Source organism: Acromyrmex echinatior, chromosome 4 (assembly GCF_024713525.1).
Source record: "Acromyrmex echinatior isolate Ae372 chromosome 4, ASM2471352v2, whole genome shotgun sequence".
NCBI lineage: Eukaryota > Metazoa > Arthropoda > Insecta > Hymenoptera > Formicidae > Acromyrmex > Acromyrmex echinatior.
The window spans coordinates 9,829,715-9,848,222 of record NC_141855.1 but is presented as its reverse complement, the minus strand read 5'-3'; the positions used below and the strand labels follow the sequence as shown (position 1 = coordinate 9,848,222).

The window sequence follows — 18,508 nt, the reverse complement described above, 5'->3', positions numbered from 1 at the left end:
CAAATTTAAAGGTAAACAAATTTTTGTTTATTTAATATATATGTGTAATGTGTTTCGGCATTGCCTTTTTTACAAGGAAAATTTTTCAAATTTATATAAGTTGAGAGATATTGGGATGAAATGAAATGAAAATGTGTCATTTGACTTTTTTACGATGTTCCTTCGTTCTACGCACATGAATTTTGGGCTCCTCCAATGGTAAGGATTTAACGTCACTTATATTCTGATTTAGCGTCCGTAATTCCTCCAACGCTCTTTTAGCTAATTTCCCTTCTGGTGTGGTCAATGGTTCCAAAAGAAGCATAGTCAGAGCTTTCTTTAAAAGATCCCTAGCTTCTTCCAATTGACAGGTCAGCTGCGTTGAAGAAATCTCACGCGCGGAATAAGATCGATTTGCCAATATTATTATAGGTAAATGCATCTCGTATAACATTATGCCTGAAATTTATAATATTGATAAATATTTTTCATAATTATATAAAAGTACTTTTATAAAATGTTATAATATCTACTTATTAATTTACTATTTGCTTATTATTTTTTCTACATATTTACAATTTGCTATCAGAATTTTTTATATTCTATGATATATATTTAATATATAATTAGAATTAAATAAGCAATATTGTGTTCATACCTTTTAAACGTGATATACCTGGCTCTACTATATCTAAGACATCATAGATTTCCTTACATGTATCCAACATTTTTTGTACAACCTTTTTCTGAGGATTGAGAGACGTTATTTCTTTTCTACAAGCCGTTAATAATTTCTGCTTTAAAGATAACATTAGGAAATGATTGGTATGCAGCGATCGGGATAATTTTTTAAGCAAGCTGTCTATCTTCTGAAAAATATTAGCTATTATTATTGCTGTAATGATTATAAAAAAAAAATGTTAACTTCTAAATATATTTCCAATTTATATCACGAACTTTTATGTCAACGTCCTCACATTCGTCGATAAGTGTTCTGCATATGTTCAACGTAGCTCTGATCAGACGACCGCCGTAGGTTTTCTTGCACATTTGACATTGCCATCGACTTTGTTCATATGGATCGATGGTGGAAATATCTTGTATGCCTATAAATCCTTTTTTGCAACGCGGACATAACACGCTACTCAAATGCGACTGCAATTCGTATGGATCCATACATAAAGAGCATTCGCATTCGAAATACTTTCCTTCTCGAAGATGATCCTTTCTATCAACTGTACCCTAGTTAAATATATTGATAATCTAGTATTAATTCCAAGTTTTCCAGCAAGAGACACAGATGACACAGTGTAACATAAAGATGAAATAATTGTGTTTAATAATAATAAATAACAAGAATCGATGAAAAAAAATTTTAATTTCAAAGAAATATCTCTTTACTCGTATTCAAAAAAATTATTTCTTTGGATCAATGAAAATTTCTTTGAAAATAAGATATTGTACATTCAAAGAAATAAGATATTGTATTTTCAAAGAAATTTTCATTGATCCAAAGAAATAATTTTTTTGAATACCAGCAAAGAGATATTTCTTTGAAATTAAAATTTTTTTTTATTTTTCAGTGTATAATTCTGTGATTGTTACTATGTTATGCGGGATCTACAATAGAAGTTATAGCAATCGTAGGGTCTTAAGTCGTAAAAAATTGACCAATCATAGTCGATTCTTTTCATATTCGACTGTGATTGGTTAATTTTCTATGACTTAAGACTCTACGTCTGCTACGACTTCTATTGTAGACCTCGCTTTACACTACAGTGTTTATATATAAAACAAGAAAATATTGCTTTTTAAAATTCATTCAATAGATATTGTTAATAATAAGAATCTCTTTTAGATCTAACCACAATAAAAATGTTTTTGATAAAAAAGTAGCTTTTAATTAAATCATTAATTAGATATTAATGAATATAACTTAAATTATAAAATCTTCGAATATTGAAATATTGAAATATCAGCAAAAAAAAGCAACATATTAATTTCATCATATTTATGTAATTACTGACCAGCAGTGACGAAGTATAATTGAAAAGAATAGGTTCATTCTGTTTGATTGCTACACTTGCATAAACAGTCAGCTGAAAATTGTCGTCTACGGTGAGATGAGTATTGCCTCTGCAATCATGAGCCATCAAAGTTGCTTCAATATATAAACCTCGCAGAAGGAGACCGTCAAGAGCACTAGGTGATCGCAACTCAAAAGTATTCACATCCAAAATTCCGCACAATTTCTGCATTAATTCCGTGTTCGGCGACTCAATCTCAGCCGGCCAACGAAGCCTTCGAATTACCTGTGTTACATACATAATACTGCACGTTATAGAATGGGACAACATCTCTTGGTAAATATTGGGTTGGAGAAAAAGTTTCTGAAGTATTTTCCCAAGTAGAACAACAAGTCATTATGATATCAATATGAAGTCAAAATGATCAATATGAACTCCAAAATAATCATTAAAAGTCATTTTTCAATCATTTTCGATTCATTTTAATGTCATTTTTTTGACGTAATAGTGATTTGCTGTTCTGCTTGGGAAATATATATATTCTGCTTGGTTGTTAACTCAAAATTATATTATATATACAATATCTTCGTTAAAAATGATCAAAATTTCAATTAAAAAAAATTGTTTTAAAGCTTGAAATCTCTATTTTCGAATGGTTTACTATTTTTAATGGTTACTGTTTTTAATTTATGTAAGTTTTATAATTTTTATATATAGAAAACTACTAAGCTGAAAAAAAAAAGGAATTTTTTTTCTCACTTTGTGGGTCTGTCATATGCCAAATAAATTTTCGACTATCTATATCGTGAAAGTTTGGAATTTTCTTTATAAAATCGTTTTTTAAAAATGTTTCTACAATTTTTTATTCTTGAATTATTCACGAGAGTAAAAAGGAACATTCTGACTTTGCTCATAACTCTATACATTATTGTATTGCAATTAAAAAAACAGATTCTTAAAATATTGCTCTATCGAATAGTATCACGCTAACTTTTTAAATGTAAAATATATATACATTTGAGTTACAAATATGATATTACTATCCTTATAACTATTGCGCAATGGAAAAAGTAATACCACATTTTTAGCTCAAATGTACATATATTTCATTTTTTTTAAATTGGCAATTGCACACCACTTGAATATCTTAGGAATATTTATGCTATTCTTTTATTTTGCATAGTGAATTGTGGATTAAACGTTCAAAATATATATAAATCTAATTTATGCAAAACACACGTCTACAACATTGACTTCTCTGTCCCTCCAAACGGACGTGCCAATCCTTTTATCCAAATGAGCCTCCATACAATCTATTTTTTCCCACACAGCTGGATTTTTGTGTTTTATTATCCATAGTCGCAAGGCCAATAAAATTCCTGCTACATCAATTCTGTTTTCTGTTAATAGATCTCGATTATCTTTAAATATTTGGCATTCTTCATTCGTATGATGATTTGTTCGTATCTTCAAAGATAAGAAAAAGAAGATTAAAAATGATATTTCGAAAGTATCATAGTGTTATGTAAGGCGCGCAGCGATTCTCAAATTTTATTTTTGTTATATTATTTTTGTCTTTCTTAGATAAGCAAAATTTCATACAATTACTGATTGCATACATTTTTTCCAAGTAATCTTGCTTGTAATAGTTTTTTAAGTTTTATCCAGTGCATCGTGCGAATATATTTCTTTTCTCGTATGATAACAAATTCTTTCTCTTTGAGAGAATCGCGGATGTAATGTACTCCAGTTTATTACCTCGCATGCTACGCTGCACAGCGGCACAAATTTACATCTGGAGCAAGCATACTGCCTTCCTTCGCCAATTTTTGGTAACGTGCGCATACAGGCAAAGCAGAAACAATCCTTCTTATATACCATCGGACCGATCGCGATCGGTTCTTCCCGAATTAAAATTTCCCCTGGTACTATGTTTTTAGCTGTTACGAGATACCTTATAAACAAAAGATATATAAGATTATAAAAATAATTACAATTATGCAAAATTAAATATGTAATTACTTCAATATATAGCACAAACGATTTATTTTGTAAATGCAAAAAGTACTAAATTTATTTTAAAGACAAAATCATAAACATATAAAGGAATTCATTTCTTCTATATTAATTCTACAATTCCTTTTAAAATTATTTAATGAAAGACAAAAAAAACAATTTAACTGTATAAAATAAAGAGTGTCCAAATGATAAGATAATGTTTTCAAATGATCATATGTTTCGTGACTTCGTCACAATTTGATTATACATTGATTATACATTTATTGATTATACATATACATAAATTATGCAAATAATTAATTATATTGTATTAATATTGTGCTAAATAGCTAACTTGCAATTATACCTTCCAAGTTTTTTCGAATGCGCAATCTTATACTTCGCAGTAGACGTCATGTCTCCAGATTACTTCCTTCAAGTTAGCGATAGTCGATCCGTAACTGGCATCAGCAAGCAGACATCAGTAATACGAACCGTCTTCCTTAGGCACTTACGCGACACGCTGTATTATTAGACCGCATGGCATTGCGCGCAATCTGTAATGTTAGTATGCAGAACGTGATGCACGTATTGGCAGTTACAACAAAACGATACAAATTTCTTTATTTTAAGAACTTCAAATTAAAAAAATTAATTGCTCTATTAAGTACGTTATATATGTATAACAAAAAAAGAAAAATCTACTAAACATCTTTTTAAGACATCTTATTGAAAACTCATACCATTGAAAAAAATCCCATGTAAATTTTTTGTACACACATGCTATATCTATAATATGTATACATATATTTGATACAAAATTAAAAATATTCTTAAAATGTTGTATAAATTTCTTTAATTGTCATTCTTTTAATTATTGAGATATTCTTCTACTCTATACGAAGACAATTCAATAATAATCAAGACTATTGTAATTCATTGTAATATACTACACATAATATTTTAAAGAAAGATATTTGTGTGTATATTTAGGACTTTCAGGATGATATTTCTCAGTTTATTCTGCTTCCAATTTCTGTCATATATATGCTATACATATATATTCATTTATTATATGTTTAAGTTCTTGCGAATTAGATATAAATATTTTCCATATAATTTTCTGATTGTTTCATAAAATCATTTCTCTTGATTAATAAATATAAACAGATGGAATTGGCTATTAGTAATAAGAAACCTCAAGAAGTATAATGTTTATTAATATAAGTAAGTTTGTACAAGTAACGAGATTTTACAAAAGATACTTATAAATCATTTATGGACTGTTCCAGTTGAATTATAGATTCTTTTGCGACAAGTCCTATTTGTCCTTCGGATGTTTCTGATGGTTCTAAGCTTAATATCATAACCGCCTCTTTTAGGATATTCGCCGCTTCTATCATTTTGGATTTTAGTTTGGCCTCGTCAATGACACCGGCATTCCACTGATCTTTAGCCAAGAATAGTAACGGTGCGTGTAACTCGTATAACGTCATGCCTGCCAAAAAGATAAGGCAATAAAGTTATCCAAACATCTTTTCTCTAATTGGAAATACACTTAAAAAACACATACCTCTTACACGACTGTACCCCGGCTCCACAACGTCCAATACTTGAAGTAATAAACGACACATATCAACTTTGTGCTCCAATACAACATCTGGCAAATCGTCTAACAAGTATTCGTCAACCCGACCATACATTTGAGTCAATGAGTGCCTAAGAAATATTATTTTTAGGAATTATTAATAATACAACATGAAAAGTGTGTACGAAAAAAAATATATATATGTATATATATATATATATATATATATATATATATATAAAATTAAAATTATTCATTAAGGTATGTACCTATTATTAGATTTTCGGTTAATTGCAAATTTGGCAAAGCGAATTAAGCTCGATAAAATAAAGTTAATTCCGTTGAATTTAATTAATTTACCTTAACATTGAAAGAAAAGCATGATGAGGATGTAAAACTAATCGGTACTTTTTCATAACGGTTTCCCTCTTGTAAATCGCATCAGCTCCGTCAGCTCCGCTGATTGCTTCAGCGGCGTCTACTTGCGCTTGAATGATCCGGAGAATTTTTCGCACTGCTTGTCCGTTGGTAGAAAAATCGCAATGCGTACACTTCCATGTACTTTCCGAATCTGGCATATATTTTTAATTATGAAGACATAATTATGTTATATTCTAAACGTTAATAGATTTGAAACTTTTATCAATGTCATTATACGCCAAATATTGAAATCAATATAATTTCAATTTCTGACACTGAAAGAACTTTATGTTGATTTTTGCATTTTGTTTATTGCAAAATAAGCATGAGAAATGTTATTGCATGATTAGGATATTTAAAACTGAGCTCAACTGTACTTATTTCAATAATCCTTGATTTTTGCTCAATTAACGTATATCATAAATTTAAAAGAAAATTATTTATTAAAAAAATTATAATAGATGCTATTGCATGATACCTAGAGAATCCAGTGGTAAAACAATCCCGTTGTCGCATTTGTTACACTTCAGCGAGGACATGTGAGTGCCCAATTCTGTAGGATCTGAACATCGCGGGCACGCACAGGCGAAGTGTTTGCCCTCGAGTAGATGCTCTCTCCGTAGGATCGTTGGAAGTAATGAGTGAGTGTAACTCGCGTAAAGTTCACCGCCCGCAGGAATTTTAAGTGTAGTACGCAGCCGTATCCTGTAGAAGGCGTGTATAATTGCTATTTACATTTAATACGGGGTTATCTTCATCAGCATAATAAACCATGTGAGATTTCTTGAAGGATCGCACAATGTGCAATTTAATTGAGGAAGGACTGTGCACGAGCATGTAACAAGTAAGTAAAATGCTGTTGTTAAGATACCGCGCTTAAATTTTTTACTAGTAGTAAATGTTTAGTGTTTAGTATCATTAGACAGAATTGCGTTTTTATTTCGTTAAGTAATTCGTAGATAATGATTATTAATTGATATACCTATAATCAATTGGTGATATGCTGTGAGATGTGTTCGAGACACATGAGTGATTCATCATAGCGACTGTTGGATAAAGACCACGTGCGCTGAATCCTTTCGCCGTCCGAACTTCGAACGTATTAATCTCCAAAATACCGCATATCGTTTGTATGTACTTCTCTGAGAATCTGCAAACATTTGTTGACTGTTCCATTTTCAAATAATACAGTTTCACATTAAAACAATATTAAGCGGTTTCTAGACGCACACTATTAATGCGCAATAATTTTGTACAGTATTATTGATGTCACCTTTAAACAATTTAAAACACAGTTTGAGAACTTAATAAGTCTCTATACGATTAATAATATTATATACAATATCAGGTATTGTGCAACAATATTAATCGCCCAGGAACCGCTTTAGTAAAATGCAATAAATATACCTATCAAGTTTGAGCCGTTTTCTCAGATAATCTACGATATTGATTTGATCTGACTTCCATTGACTTTTTTGACATCTTGTTTTATTATGCGCTTCCATATCCTTTACCTCTTTGTTCCATCTTTCGACGTTTCTCTCCGACTCCAACAATAATCTCAATGGCGTTATGCATTCTAATTGCGGTACACCGTTTTCGCTATTCCCATCCAGCGCGGCGTCTACGTTAAACTTCTCGTTCGCCTGTGCAAACACCTGCCGAAGAAAATAGATCTTTAGATATGCAAAACACAATATCAAGAAGAAACAGATATTCGCAGTTAAGGAAAGCTATATATCTATAGCTATATGTATTTATATAAATATAAAGATTAAAATGAGAATATACTGCAAAGTTTTCCAATACTTTCTATAGCTCTTCACTTATTGAAAAGATTTACGATCTTAATTTTTCGCAGAATTTGAGAAAATTTCGAAAAAAACTCTTCAATTAAAATCTTATTTACCTGGCACTCGTAATCTTTATGTTGTGGAGCATTTTCGCATTCTTCGCCACATACGGGCCATCCGCACTTGGAACATAGCGATTTGTCATCCGGTTCAAGAGGCCAAGGTGTAAAGCAGGACAGACACAACGGATACGTACATGCCTTCGGTCCAATGACAAAGGGCATTTCCGTGATGATTTCTTCACCAGCACGTAGTTCTCTATTCGCGACCATGTATCTGTCAAATCAAATTTTTTTAAATAAACACTTTAGTGAAACATATGTGATCAAAATAATTAGAGTTTAATTTAGAAAATTGCTGTTATAATTTTCTTTGGCATGTCAAAGCAGATTTATTTCTTTCTAAAATCATAAACTTTTTAAATTCTATTTTTGGCAATTCTTTTTAAAATCTATTTTACTTTGGACATATCATATTTGAATGATTTTACAAGTTTATATTACCGAATGAATCCCGTGTATTCATTAATTCCTCCGGTTTCTTTTGCAATTGTTTCATTTAATTCAGATTAAGCCTAATGCATAAGCCATATAGCTTAATGTTAGCCACGAATTCTTATTAAGAGAATATTATACTTCTTTTAATTTAAAATTATTCGTAGATTTCCCATTTCATATTTTATCTCAGATTTGAATAATTTATCAGTTCTACTCTTTCATTTTTTCTTACCTGCCAACCTGTTCATTCTGTAGCACTTTGTATGCCTGTGATGCAGATACGTCATTTTGCTAAAACAATCAGAAAACGAAATCGTGTGTTGTTAAAACTGAAATTATTATATCGTAAATTACATGGATTAATGTTACAAATTTTAACATTTCTCGCGAAAATTAAATAGATAAGAATATCTAAGATCGTAGGAATAATTAGAATGTAAATTCCATTCAAACTCTAATTAACTCAATTAGCTGTTATGGTAATTCAATTAACCAAATTTATTTATGTTATGTCTGTGTTATGTCTGTGTTATGTCTCTAGAATTGATTCTCCCTAATTTTCTTTACACAATCAAAAAATATAAAATATTTATTTAGTTCAAGTATCATTTGATAAGTTTACACGCGCACACACACACACACACAATCAAATTAATTAATTTGATTCAAATATTACTGTGACATACCGATTCTTGCGACATACTCAGTTGAGAATCAAGTTAACAAGAAGCAATTAACTTCCCTCGTTGATGAGTTGTTGATACCGCATCGATTGAAGATTCGTACTTGAACTGAGCCAGAGATCGTACTTACTAGGAGAGATCGCACTTTATATTCTTGGCTTATTAAAAATATCGCACATAAGCTCTGCCAATAGTACAATCTACAGTTCCTACTAGGTGAATAACGAGATTTGTTTTCGCAACTTTCGGACACGACGCGTTGCAATCAGAAACGTTGCGACTACGCGGTCGATGTGTATTTTTGGTACTCCAAATGTACAGAAACATCCAAAAGCTGATCGTTTTCCGCAGATTCATCGTGACTATGCATTATTTCAAACTGATAATAATGAACCTTTTCTTTTATATTTAAGGGGATCCTAACACATATTGGGTCATTTAAAAAGTATCCGCGGTTTTTTCATTCAAAAATTGAACAAAAAATCGCGGATACTTTTTAAATGACCTAATATTTTATCTCTAATAATATTTAATTTTTGAAGTTGATTATTTGACAATTATTATTTGACATTATTTTAAAAAATACATTAATTTCGTTACTACAAAATACACAACCAAATCTCATAAAAAATATAAACAATATCAATAACATAAAGTTTTATAACATACGTGCAAAATAATTTTATAAAAACTCAAGCAGAATAATAAGTCATTATAATATCAAAAAGATGTCAAAATGACTCCAAAATATTTATAATTCATTTTAACGTCATTTTAATATCATTTTGATATTATCGTGACTTGTTCTGCTTGAGAAATTCTTTCTCTCTCTCTCTCTCTCTCTCTCTCTCTCTCTCTCTCTCTCTCTCTCTCTTTCGTGAGAATTGTTAAAAATATTGAACAAAATATAATTACCAGCTTCAACATTTATTGCGGATCAGTAGCTTTATCCGTATTTGAATCATTTATCTAATTTAAGAAATTATCATTTTATTTGAAAGCGTCAAAACTCTGCTCAATCATCATTTAGTGATTTGATCACATGATCATATGATCACATCTTTTCATCATCATCATATTGTTGAGATTCTATCACAATGTTGATGAACAATGACAATGCTGAAAAATATTTTAAAATTTAAACAAAATTGTAACTTTTCAAATGAATTATTATAATAATCTTTTTTTAAAAATAGAAATAAGTTTCTTAGTTTAAAAACTTACATTAGAGATCCTATTTTTAAATTAGAGCGCACATTATTTGGTACACTGTATAAAAACACTATATATCAAAAGCTTGACAAAAAGTTGAAAGAGAGTTAACTAGAAACACCAGTTATTTTTATTTATAATTTTATCTTACGAAATTACAATCTCTCGAATGATAGCTTGAAAATGATCTGCCTTCGACGTTCAATCATCCGCTGTAATCCGAGCAAACGCCTAGATCGAATTTTCACACACATGTAATCATATTAATATATTGACATATAAATTTATATAATATTTATATAATATTTATATAATATTGAAATATATAGTATTGTACATATATAAATTTGCACACTTATTGAAATATGTGAGAGACAAGATTAGATTAAGATAAATTAGGATGATAAATTATATAATTTAGAAAAATTATAGGTAAATATGTAGATTAGGGGAGCCCTCCTCCCTACATATGTAATAATATGAAATTATAACATTGATGTTGTTAATATTATTATGTTACTTTTGATGTTTACAGGATAATTAAATTTAGAATTATAATTAGCCTATAGAATTGTACAATTACAGAATTTTTTCTGTAAACAATTCTGCCTATAAAATTATTCCTAATTTAATCGAACCATTCAACAGACGCAGATTTGAACCGTTCGATCTATCGGACCTGATCGAAGTCGAGCTCTGCGCTCGCGATTAATTGGATTAATACGAACATCTTCGCTCGAATTCGCCTGAATGCCCGAGGTGTTCGATAGTCCCGATAGAACGGTGCTTGCAGCTTAAACGTTTTCAGTTCGATCGCACAATTCAAATCCAAACGCCGATGCGGAACACTATAGTGCCGCCTCTCGCAGAAATAGGCCGGATGCTTTTTCTCACACCACGTCGATACGCATGCGCATAATCCATAGGTCGCGGACTCTTTCTCTCCCTGCTCTTTCCTGCTCTCTCCGTCTCGTCTCCTGTGGTCTCCTGCAACTGCTCGCAACGTTGCACGTATTTGTGAAGAAGTTGCGTCTTTCGTGTCTATCAGAACTGTAAGTATATCATCGCCAGAGAATTCAATCCCCACAATAAAAAATTCATCGCGGGGCGCCTCGAGATTTGCAAAACAGTCCGAGTAGGGTATCAAGCGCAAGAGGGAAGCTAGTCGAGAAACACGTTCTCGGTCTCATTTCGGGAAACCGGCATGAAATCGCGATTACAATGTCGTCTGCCGTGGCTCGTGACGCATTTTTCGGCCAAACGTCAAACGGGATTGGATTTTTCGAGAGAAGTTGTGTTATCGGACGAATAGAGGCTGGTTTCTTGATGTGCGGCGACGTATAGAGCGACTTCTAAGTTAGAATCCTGAACGATCGCAGCATATCGGTTGGTCGAGCTTATGTAATACTTGCGAGACAGGTCAATACTATTCTATTCGTACGTGCATTGTGGCTCGTACCTCGTGATATCATATCATCGTGAATTTGTTTGCGTTGAACTCTTGATGATAGTGACTTTCTTTTTATGATTTAGAAAGAGTCTCCCTTTTTTCCAGACCTGCATGGTGGCATGTTTCAATTCTCCCGTGTAAATATTTTGCTTCATTCCTTGAATGGAATAATACATGTATATGTAAACCATATAGAGCAGAGTACATTGTTGGCATATGTATCTTGGATTAAATTTAGCCTGCTGTTTTATTATGGTTATCTATATCGAGCTCTCTGTCCTTTTTCAATCAGTTCTGGGCCAGATCTATTCATCAATAGAGACAATAGCTGGTCATTAAACAGATATTTTTATGTCATTGTAGAATATGGCTCCTCCGACGTACAACGACCTAGGAAAGAATGCCCGTGATGTATTTGGTCAAGGCTATCACTTTGGTCTGTTTAAACTGGATGTGAAGACCAAGACTAACTCTGATGTAGAGTTCTGTTGTGGCGGTGTGTCCAATCAGGATACTGGAAAGGTGTTTGGTAACTTGGAAACTAAATACAAGTTCAAGGAATATGGATTAACGTTTAGTGAAAAGTGGAATACTGACAATACTCTTGGGACTGAAGTCACCCTTGCCAATAAATTACTCCATGGTCTCACAGTTGGCTACAGCTGTACTTTCTCTCCACAAACTGGGTAAGATATCTTTACAAGTATCAAAAATTCAAATGGTGATTCAAACTATGATTTAGATCTTTCATTTTTCTTCTGATATTTGCAGTTCCAAAACTGGAAAACTGAAGACTACTTACAAACATGAAAATGTATCTGCGACTTCTGACTTTGATCTTAGTTTGTCTGCTGGACCTTTAATTTATGCCTCGGCCGTTGTGGGTTATCAAGGTAAATTTTAATATCAGATATGTCCCTTAATAACATTGAATATATAATTTTGACAATATTAATAAATCTTATTATTTGACATAAAATTCTTGAAAAAAAGAAACTTTTAGATCTTTAATCTTCTATGTGCCTGTTCCTTTGTCCCAAACACATATTTCCTTGTTTTGAACAAATGGAATATTTTATGAATAAAGAAGTAAGCCTGTCATTTGATGAATGTTAATTGTATTATCTGAAAGTGTTTAAATTGATATATTGCTGTATTTTTCAGGATGGTTGGGTGGTTATCAGGCATCCTTTGACTCGCAGAGAAACAAACTCACAAGGAATAATTTTGCTCTTGGATTTACTGCTTCTGATTTTACCCTTCATAGCGCCGTGTAAGTATATAATCACAAAAATGTGATACTGTAAGACATTTTATCGACAATTTTATTAACATTTAAACATGATATTTAATATATTTTAGGGATAATGGTCGTGAGTTTAATAGCTCCATTTATCATAAAATAAAACCGGATTTGGAAGGAGCAATCAATTTGACATACAATTCCACTAATAATGTAACACAATTTGGTATTGGCGCAAAGTATAATCTTGATAATGATGCTAGCCTTAGAGCCAAAGTGAATTCTAATCTTCAAATAGGTTTGGGATATCAACAGAAATTGCGGGATGGTGAGTAATTATTTAAAAAAATATTTTTGTTTAAAAGGTTATTAGAAAAAGATATCGTAAAATCTTCAAAGTGCAAAATGCAACGTGAATCCGTTATAAATAATTTTATTTATAAATTCGAAAATTTTTAACATGTCACGTAAGTATAATGAGAAAAAGTATATTTTTCGTTCAAGATATTAGCAAAATATCTATTAATAACTTGTACTCTGAGAGTCACACTAAATAGAGAATAAACTTTTGGCAGAGTGACAACTTCACAATTGCTATAATAATTATTTTTTGCAATATACAGTTATGAAATTAAATAAGGATTCTTGACAATTATTAAGTTAATAAATCTTTCCACAAAAGCATATATATTATTATTCATATGTTAATAAACGTCGCTAAATAACTGAATATTTACAGGTGTAACTTTGACACTTTCTACAAACATTGATGGAAAGAACTTTGGCTCTGGTGGCCACAAATATGGCATTGCATTAGATCTTCAGGCATAAATACGTATCTTATAAAGTAATGCTTATTACTTAAAAAAAAAAAGCAAAAAATTTATCCTATAATAAATATTTTATGACCTTCGTGTCATAAAAAACCGGCGTGACAGTACATGCTTCAAATAAAGTATTATCTATAATATGTAGATAGGTTGATCCTTGAATAGATTCCACAAAATCATCATTTGAGATTAGTTGACAAGCACGTTAGTTTATATTATACACAATTATGACCATGAATCAGTATCATTATAAACAATATGAAATCGCAATTACGCATACAAGTTTGTACTGTTAGTCCTGGAGTACTTCTACACGCAATTTTTTTGTTAATCCTGTTAAAATCCTTTTTATTAAATCGAAAATTACATTGAAGTACATACATTATTCTATATAATGTAAAGTGGAGCGAAAAGAAAAGGCAATAGTAAAAGCGATATAAAAATATAATAATAGATAAAAAAAGATATTTGTGACATGAACAATTTTCTTTGCTTTGCACACAGTAAATATATTAAGAATATTTTTATGTTATATTTTATATTTGTGATTATTACATTTATATGTGAAAAATATAATTTTCAAACAATGTAAAATATTTTTATGTGAAATGTTATATTAAAATAACATTTCACATAAAAATATTTTAATCAGATATCTAACTTTGTAAATCACTAATCTTATCTCTTGCTGGATAGGACCAGATTAGAATGTATGACGTGCATATTTTATGCAATCAAATATTAGTAATGATGTGATTGATAGTAAATGTATGCAATTTTTTGGTTTGATATTGTCATGTACTAATATAAAAATATGATGCCTTCTCTAATTCATATAAATAATGCAATTATGCATTACTTGTATAGTTTATAATTAGAAAATGTTCATGCCATTCTCTTGTTGTAAGAAACATTTAATCCTTGTTAAGAAATACTGCCAGTTTGGCTAAATTATGATGTAGTCCTCAGATATTAACCAAAGTATACTCCAAAACTTTCATTTGTAGTCACATATATAAATATTAAATGATAATGATCATATTTTCAAAAGACATAAGTACTACATATATGTATTGCATATATAATTCCACTGCTTTATTTTATATAGAAAATAATTGTTTGTAAGATAAAAGCAGCTTTTACTCTCTTTGATAATTATTACCAATTATGTATGGGTTCAGTAAAGAATGTTTTACGAAGTACGAATGTGATTTATTTACAAGAAGAACTTACATTGTTTTTTTTTCATCTACAATGATTTTATCTAAACCGACTGCAAATAAACAACCCTTTAACATTTCCTTTGAGTAAATTTGTATTGTGTGTGTTATAAAATGATGAATATTAATTTTTTAGTTTTTTAGTTACAAAAAATTGATAAAATTTTACAGCATTAAGAATGTAATATACATTTAACATATTTCAAATACACAATTCTAAAAACAATATGGATATATTTTTGGGACGAAAGATTTTATTTAAAAATCAAATTTAATGAATGATGTGCAGACGATATTAGTGTTTCAACAATGAGCTATATAAATATTTACTATTTTGGCTGGCTGTGTATCGTGTACATATTGTAAATGATTCCCGTATTCCTCATTTGACATTTCTGTGTTAAACAAAATCTATATTAATGCACCATCTGATCGTCCATTGCTTTTGCGATCCATTCTGGCTCTGTTTGAGCTATTTTTTCGATTATTTGATTCACTTGATAACATAGCGATTGTATTTGTTTGTCCCATGTCGGTAAAGTTTCACGTGCTGCATGAGAAAAGACATTAAATTCTAATTCTATATAAAGAGCAATACATACATTAAAGTTCAAGATTTTAGAGCAACTTACTTTCAAAATGTACTATGGAATCAATTTGATCTATATATCCATTCATTCTGCCTTCAGTAATCATTTGGCTAGCAATTTTTTCCGCTTTAGTAGGTGGAATATCCAACAATGCACCTAATTCTTCGAAGGAAATGTTGTTGTATAATTTACTAGCAGACAATAAATTATGTTCGATAACAGCACGATCGAGTATAGTGGAGCCTAATCCGTCGATAGTACATGCCTTCTGATGAGGTTGCAATAATGCTTCAAATTCCTGCAGTTCAGAGCGCCGAATGATACGATCCAAATACATTTTCTCAAGAATTGAGTAAGCGGGAAGTTGTTGGCAGCGTTCATCTTTGAACAATGTGGCCAACATCCGACTTCTCTGTTGTCCTGTAAAATATCAATATGAACAACAGTCCAAAGAATAAAACATGTCCAATGTTGATTAATCACTTGCCTGCAGAAGCCAATACTGTGCAAATCAATGCATTTCTAAGAGCAGTCATGCGTTCATCTTCATGAATAATGGACCTATATGATAACTCATTGTACCTCTGAGCTGCTTCTATAAACTTTCTTCTATAATCTAATACTCTTGCATAGCATACTTTGTAATAGATTTGTAACTGTTCATTTTTAGATTCGGCCTACGAAATGATAAAAAAGTTAAATAACTGAAAGTACAGTTACATAAGAAAGTAAGTTTAAAGAAATTATACCTGTAAAAGTGATGCTCGATTGATGAACGCTTCAGCCTGTACTGGATCATCATCTTCCAAATATAATCTTGCAATTTTAAGATAAGTCTCAAGTTTGTAATCAACAGTATACTGCCTAAAACGATATTGATTGTATAAAATTAATTTCGTTAATATCACATGTTTAAACAAGACTTGACAGAGGTATATATATATATATTACTTTTGCCCTGTTTCCAGTGGTATACCAACTAAAACATTTGCAGCTTCTCGCCAGTTCTGATTACGTTCATAAATATCAGCTAAATGTTGTCTTATGCTAGCTACTTGTTCTTCAAAGGAAATCACACGTGGTTGAACCTATGTAAACAACATATTATTTTAAAGTTCAAAGTACACTTTAATATATAAATTACATTCATTTTTACTTTACAATTAAAAAGATTTATTTACCTTGTCCAGTGTATAATGTGAAACAGCTTTTGATATCTCATCAGGCAAAAACAGTAAACGACTACTGACATCAGTCAACACTTGTCTTGAAATAACCAGGCTCACGTTTTCGTTCACAACTGTAATAAAAATTTATCTAAACAGGTTGTTTCTTTCTGAACATGGAATACATTCATGTATTGATAACATGCAAAATATAATACATCAATTATATGCATTGTGATGTTAAACTATGATCAGTATTCTAATTGTGTCCCGTGTATTAAAAATAATTACATTATTATTATATGAATACTTTAAATAATTACATTATATTATCTTAAGATAAAATAATGTTAAATTGTTATTATAGATACATTTTGCAATCATAATATTCTCTCATGTATCTATTTTTTAAACTCCAGTCAGTCGAAAATAAATTTTGTTAAATATTTGTTACAAATTTTGTTTGCAAAACAAAAGGAAGCAAAAATTATTTATACATATAAATTTTACATTCAATAATATCAGCAAATTGATGACAGATATTCAACAAAGAATGCTTTCTATTTAATAATATAAATCGACAAACATCATTCTACCCAAAGGTTATAATAAAAAAATTTAAATATATAAGGTAAGCTGTCTAAAATTAATTTGCTTATTGCTTAAGTTTTTTGTGTATCATAGCCTTTAGCATTCTATGAATAATAAAGAATAAAAGCATACTGCTGTGCACATTGTTGACAAAAACCATATAAAGTGTGTTACAACTTGACAGCAAATTGATATTAAGAATCGACTTTGCTTAGCTTTGTCAACAATGTGCTCTCACATTACATCTGCAAATTTTGTCGACAAGACACAAGCTTAATATGGACATAGTTGATGCCAATTTGCTGAAATTTTTGATCGAATTTGTCAACAATTTGTTGGCAAATTGCTAATATTTGACTGACTGGGGACCATTCTGAAGACTCTGTAATCCTCTTATAACCTGTCTGCAGTGTGTTAAATCCCGCAATGTTTCGAAATATTTTATAGATTCCGCTTGATGTTTCTTTTGTGTCCGCGAGTGTGAAGTGCCAGCGGGATAAAAATAACGTACTTGCTTCGATGAATGTCTTCAAAGCATCTACTAGCTCCTCGCCGGAAGACAACAATATCGAGTCCAGGGTTGCGCGGTATCTAAACAGAAAACAGTTTGCCGTGAGTATACAATTGGATTGGACCTTGGTTACACTCGACGCACATACTTCTCGGCCTGGTCTTTGTGGGAACCGCCGGAATGTGCCAAATTACTGAGTTGTTGACGCACGTAAGCCACCGTCACCACCATCTTCTCTCGCGATAATTTCACTTGCCACTGCTGCTGCTGTGCTGCTGCCGACTTCTTGCGTAGAGAAAAACCCCGAGAGATACTCACGGAGTACGGACATGCTCGCGTTTCAGGCTTTCGTTTATCAGCGCCACAATGTATAAAGGTACTACTTAGTTGGAGATATTTTTGAGGGATAACGTGCTAAATGCTTTTGGTTTCGTTCTGTACTACATCCACAAAGTAGATATCGATAATAATACCGTATATCTATTTTTGAACAAAAAAGCATCAAGTATAAATTATATAATATAATAATTAATTAACCTTGGGAAGAATTTGTCTATAAAATATTCCTAATACGGAAAATCTATTGTTGCTCATTTTTATTATTTATTATTATATTTAACAATTATATATTATGCGTTTTAAATATATGT

General features: G+C 30.9%; 4 protein-coding genes across 5 annotated transcripts; 1 reads left to right on the top strand and 3 right to left on the bottom strand.

Moving 5' to 3' along the window:
* Positions 1–4: 4 nt before the first annotated feature.
* On the bottom strand, positions 5–4,566 carry LOC105152378 (SET domain-containing protein SmydA-8). 2 transcript variants are annotated; one of them, XM_011066626.2, is made up of 7 exons: positions 4,372–4,566; positions 3,765–3,960; positions 3,255–3,473; positions 2,007–2,291; positions 937–1,221; positions 638–848; positions 5–438 (listed from the first exon to the last, which is right to left on the bottom strand). In XM_011066626.2, the coding sequence occupies exons 1-7, from the start codon at positions 4,419–4,421 to the stop codon at positions 137–139; spliced, it is 1,548 nt and encodes a 515-aa protein (XP_011064928.1). In that variant the 5' UTR covers positions 4,422–4,566; the 3' UTR covers positions 5–136. The 2 variants fall into 2 exon arrangements, with proteins under 2 accessions (XP_011064928.1, XP_011064927.1); XM_011066625.2 differs by having other exon boundaries at positions 3,246–3,473; positions 4,372–4,565.
* A 637-nt stretch (positions 4,567–5,203) lies between these two features.
* On the bottom strand, positions 5,204–9,345 carry LOC105152379 (SET domain-containing protein SmydA-8). Its single transcript, XM_011066627.2, has 9 exons — positions 9,049–9,345; positions 8,595–8,653; positions 7,922–8,141; positions 7,420–7,670; positions 6,995–7,162; positions 6,491–6,717; positions 5,953–6,163; positions 5,578–5,723; positions 5,204–5,502 (listed from the first exon to the last, which is right to left on the bottom strand). Exons 1-9 carry the CDS (start codon positions 9,061–9,063, stop codon positions 5,270–5,272), a joined length of 1,530 nt encoding a protein of 509 aa, XP_011064929.1. The 5' UTR covers positions 9,064–9,345; the 3' UTR covers positions 5,204–5,269.
* A 1,804-nt stretch (positions 9,346–11,149) lies between these two features.
* LOC105152380 (voltage-dependent anion-selective channel) lies at positions 11,150–14,982 on the top strand. Its single transcript, XM_011066629.2, has 6 exons — positions 11,150–11,309; positions 12,071–12,393; positions 12,479–12,600; positions 12,872–12,980; positions 13,070–13,278; positions 13,690–14,982. Exons 2-6 carry the CDS (start codon positions 12,074–12,076, stop codon positions 13,779–13,781), a joined length of 852 nt encoding a protein of 283 aa, XP_011064931.1. The 5' UTR covers positions 11,150–11,309; positions 12,071–12,073; the 3' UTR covers positions 13,782–14,982.
* Positions 14,971–18,187, bottom strand: CSN4 (COP9 signalosome subunit 4). Its single transcript, XM_011066630.2, has 8 exons — positions 18,007–18,187; positions 17,859–17,938; positions 16,772–16,890; positions 16,542–16,678; positions 16,340–16,454; positions 16,078–16,267; positions 15,633–16,010; positions 14,971–15,550 (listed from the first exon to the last, which is right to left on the bottom strand). The coding sequence occupies exons 1-8, from the start codon at positions 18,087–18,089 to the stop codon at positions 15,417–15,419; spliced, it is 1,236 nt and encodes a 411-aa protein (XP_011064932.1). The 5' UTR covers positions 18,090–18,187; the 3' UTR covers positions 14,971–15,416.
* Positions 18,188–18,508: the final 321 nt, after the last annotated feature.

Bases quoted from the DNA above. Each gene is read 5' to 3' on its own strand.
- LOC105152378 (XM_011066625.2), bottom strand. From the start codon at position 4,421: ATGACGTCTACTGCGAAGTATAAGATTGCGCATTCGAAAAAACTTGGA. The intron at 2,292-3,245 runs GTGTGTTTTGCA...TATGTAACACAG, and splicing joins GAGAAGTCAATGTTGTAGAC to GTAATTCGAAGGCTTCGTTG. The intron at 439-637 runs GTATGAACACAA...TATAAATTTCAG, and splicing joins AGGTATATCACGTTTAAAAG to GCATAATGTTATACGAGATG.
- LOC105152379 (XM_011066627.2), bottom strand. The intron at 8,142-8,594 runs GTAAGAAAAAAT...TTGATTTGACAG, and splicing joins CAGAATGAACAGGTTGGCAG to ATACATGGTCGCGAATAGAG. The intron at 5,503-5,577 runs GTATGTGTTTTT...TCTTTTTGGCAG, and splicing joins GGGGTACAGTCGTGTAAGAG to GCATGACGTTATACGAGTTA.
- LOC105152380 (XM_011066629.2), top strand. From the start codon at position 12,074: ATGGCTCCTCCGACGTACAACGACCTAGGAAAGAATGCCCGTGATGTA. The intron at 12,394-12,478 runs GTAAGATATCTT...TGATATTTGCAG, and splicing joins ACTTTCTCTCCACAAACTGG to TTCCAAAACTGGAAAACTGA. The intron at 12,601-12,871 runs GTAAATTTTAAT...TGTATTTTTCAG, and splicing joins GGCCGTTGTGGGTTATCAAG to GATGGTTGGGTGGTTATCAG.
- CSN4 (XM_011066630.2), bottom strand. From the start codon at position 18,089: ATGGTGGTGACGGTGGCTTACGTGCGTCAACAACTCAGTAATTTGGCA. The intron at 17,939-18,006 runs GTATGTGCGTCG...TTTTCTGTTTAG, and splicing joins CACAAAGACCAGGCCGAGAA to ATACCGCGCAACCCTGGACT. The intron at 16,679-16,771 runs GTAAATAAATCT...TTGTTTACATAG, and splicing joins CACATTATACACTGGACAAG to GTTCAACCACGTGTGATTTC.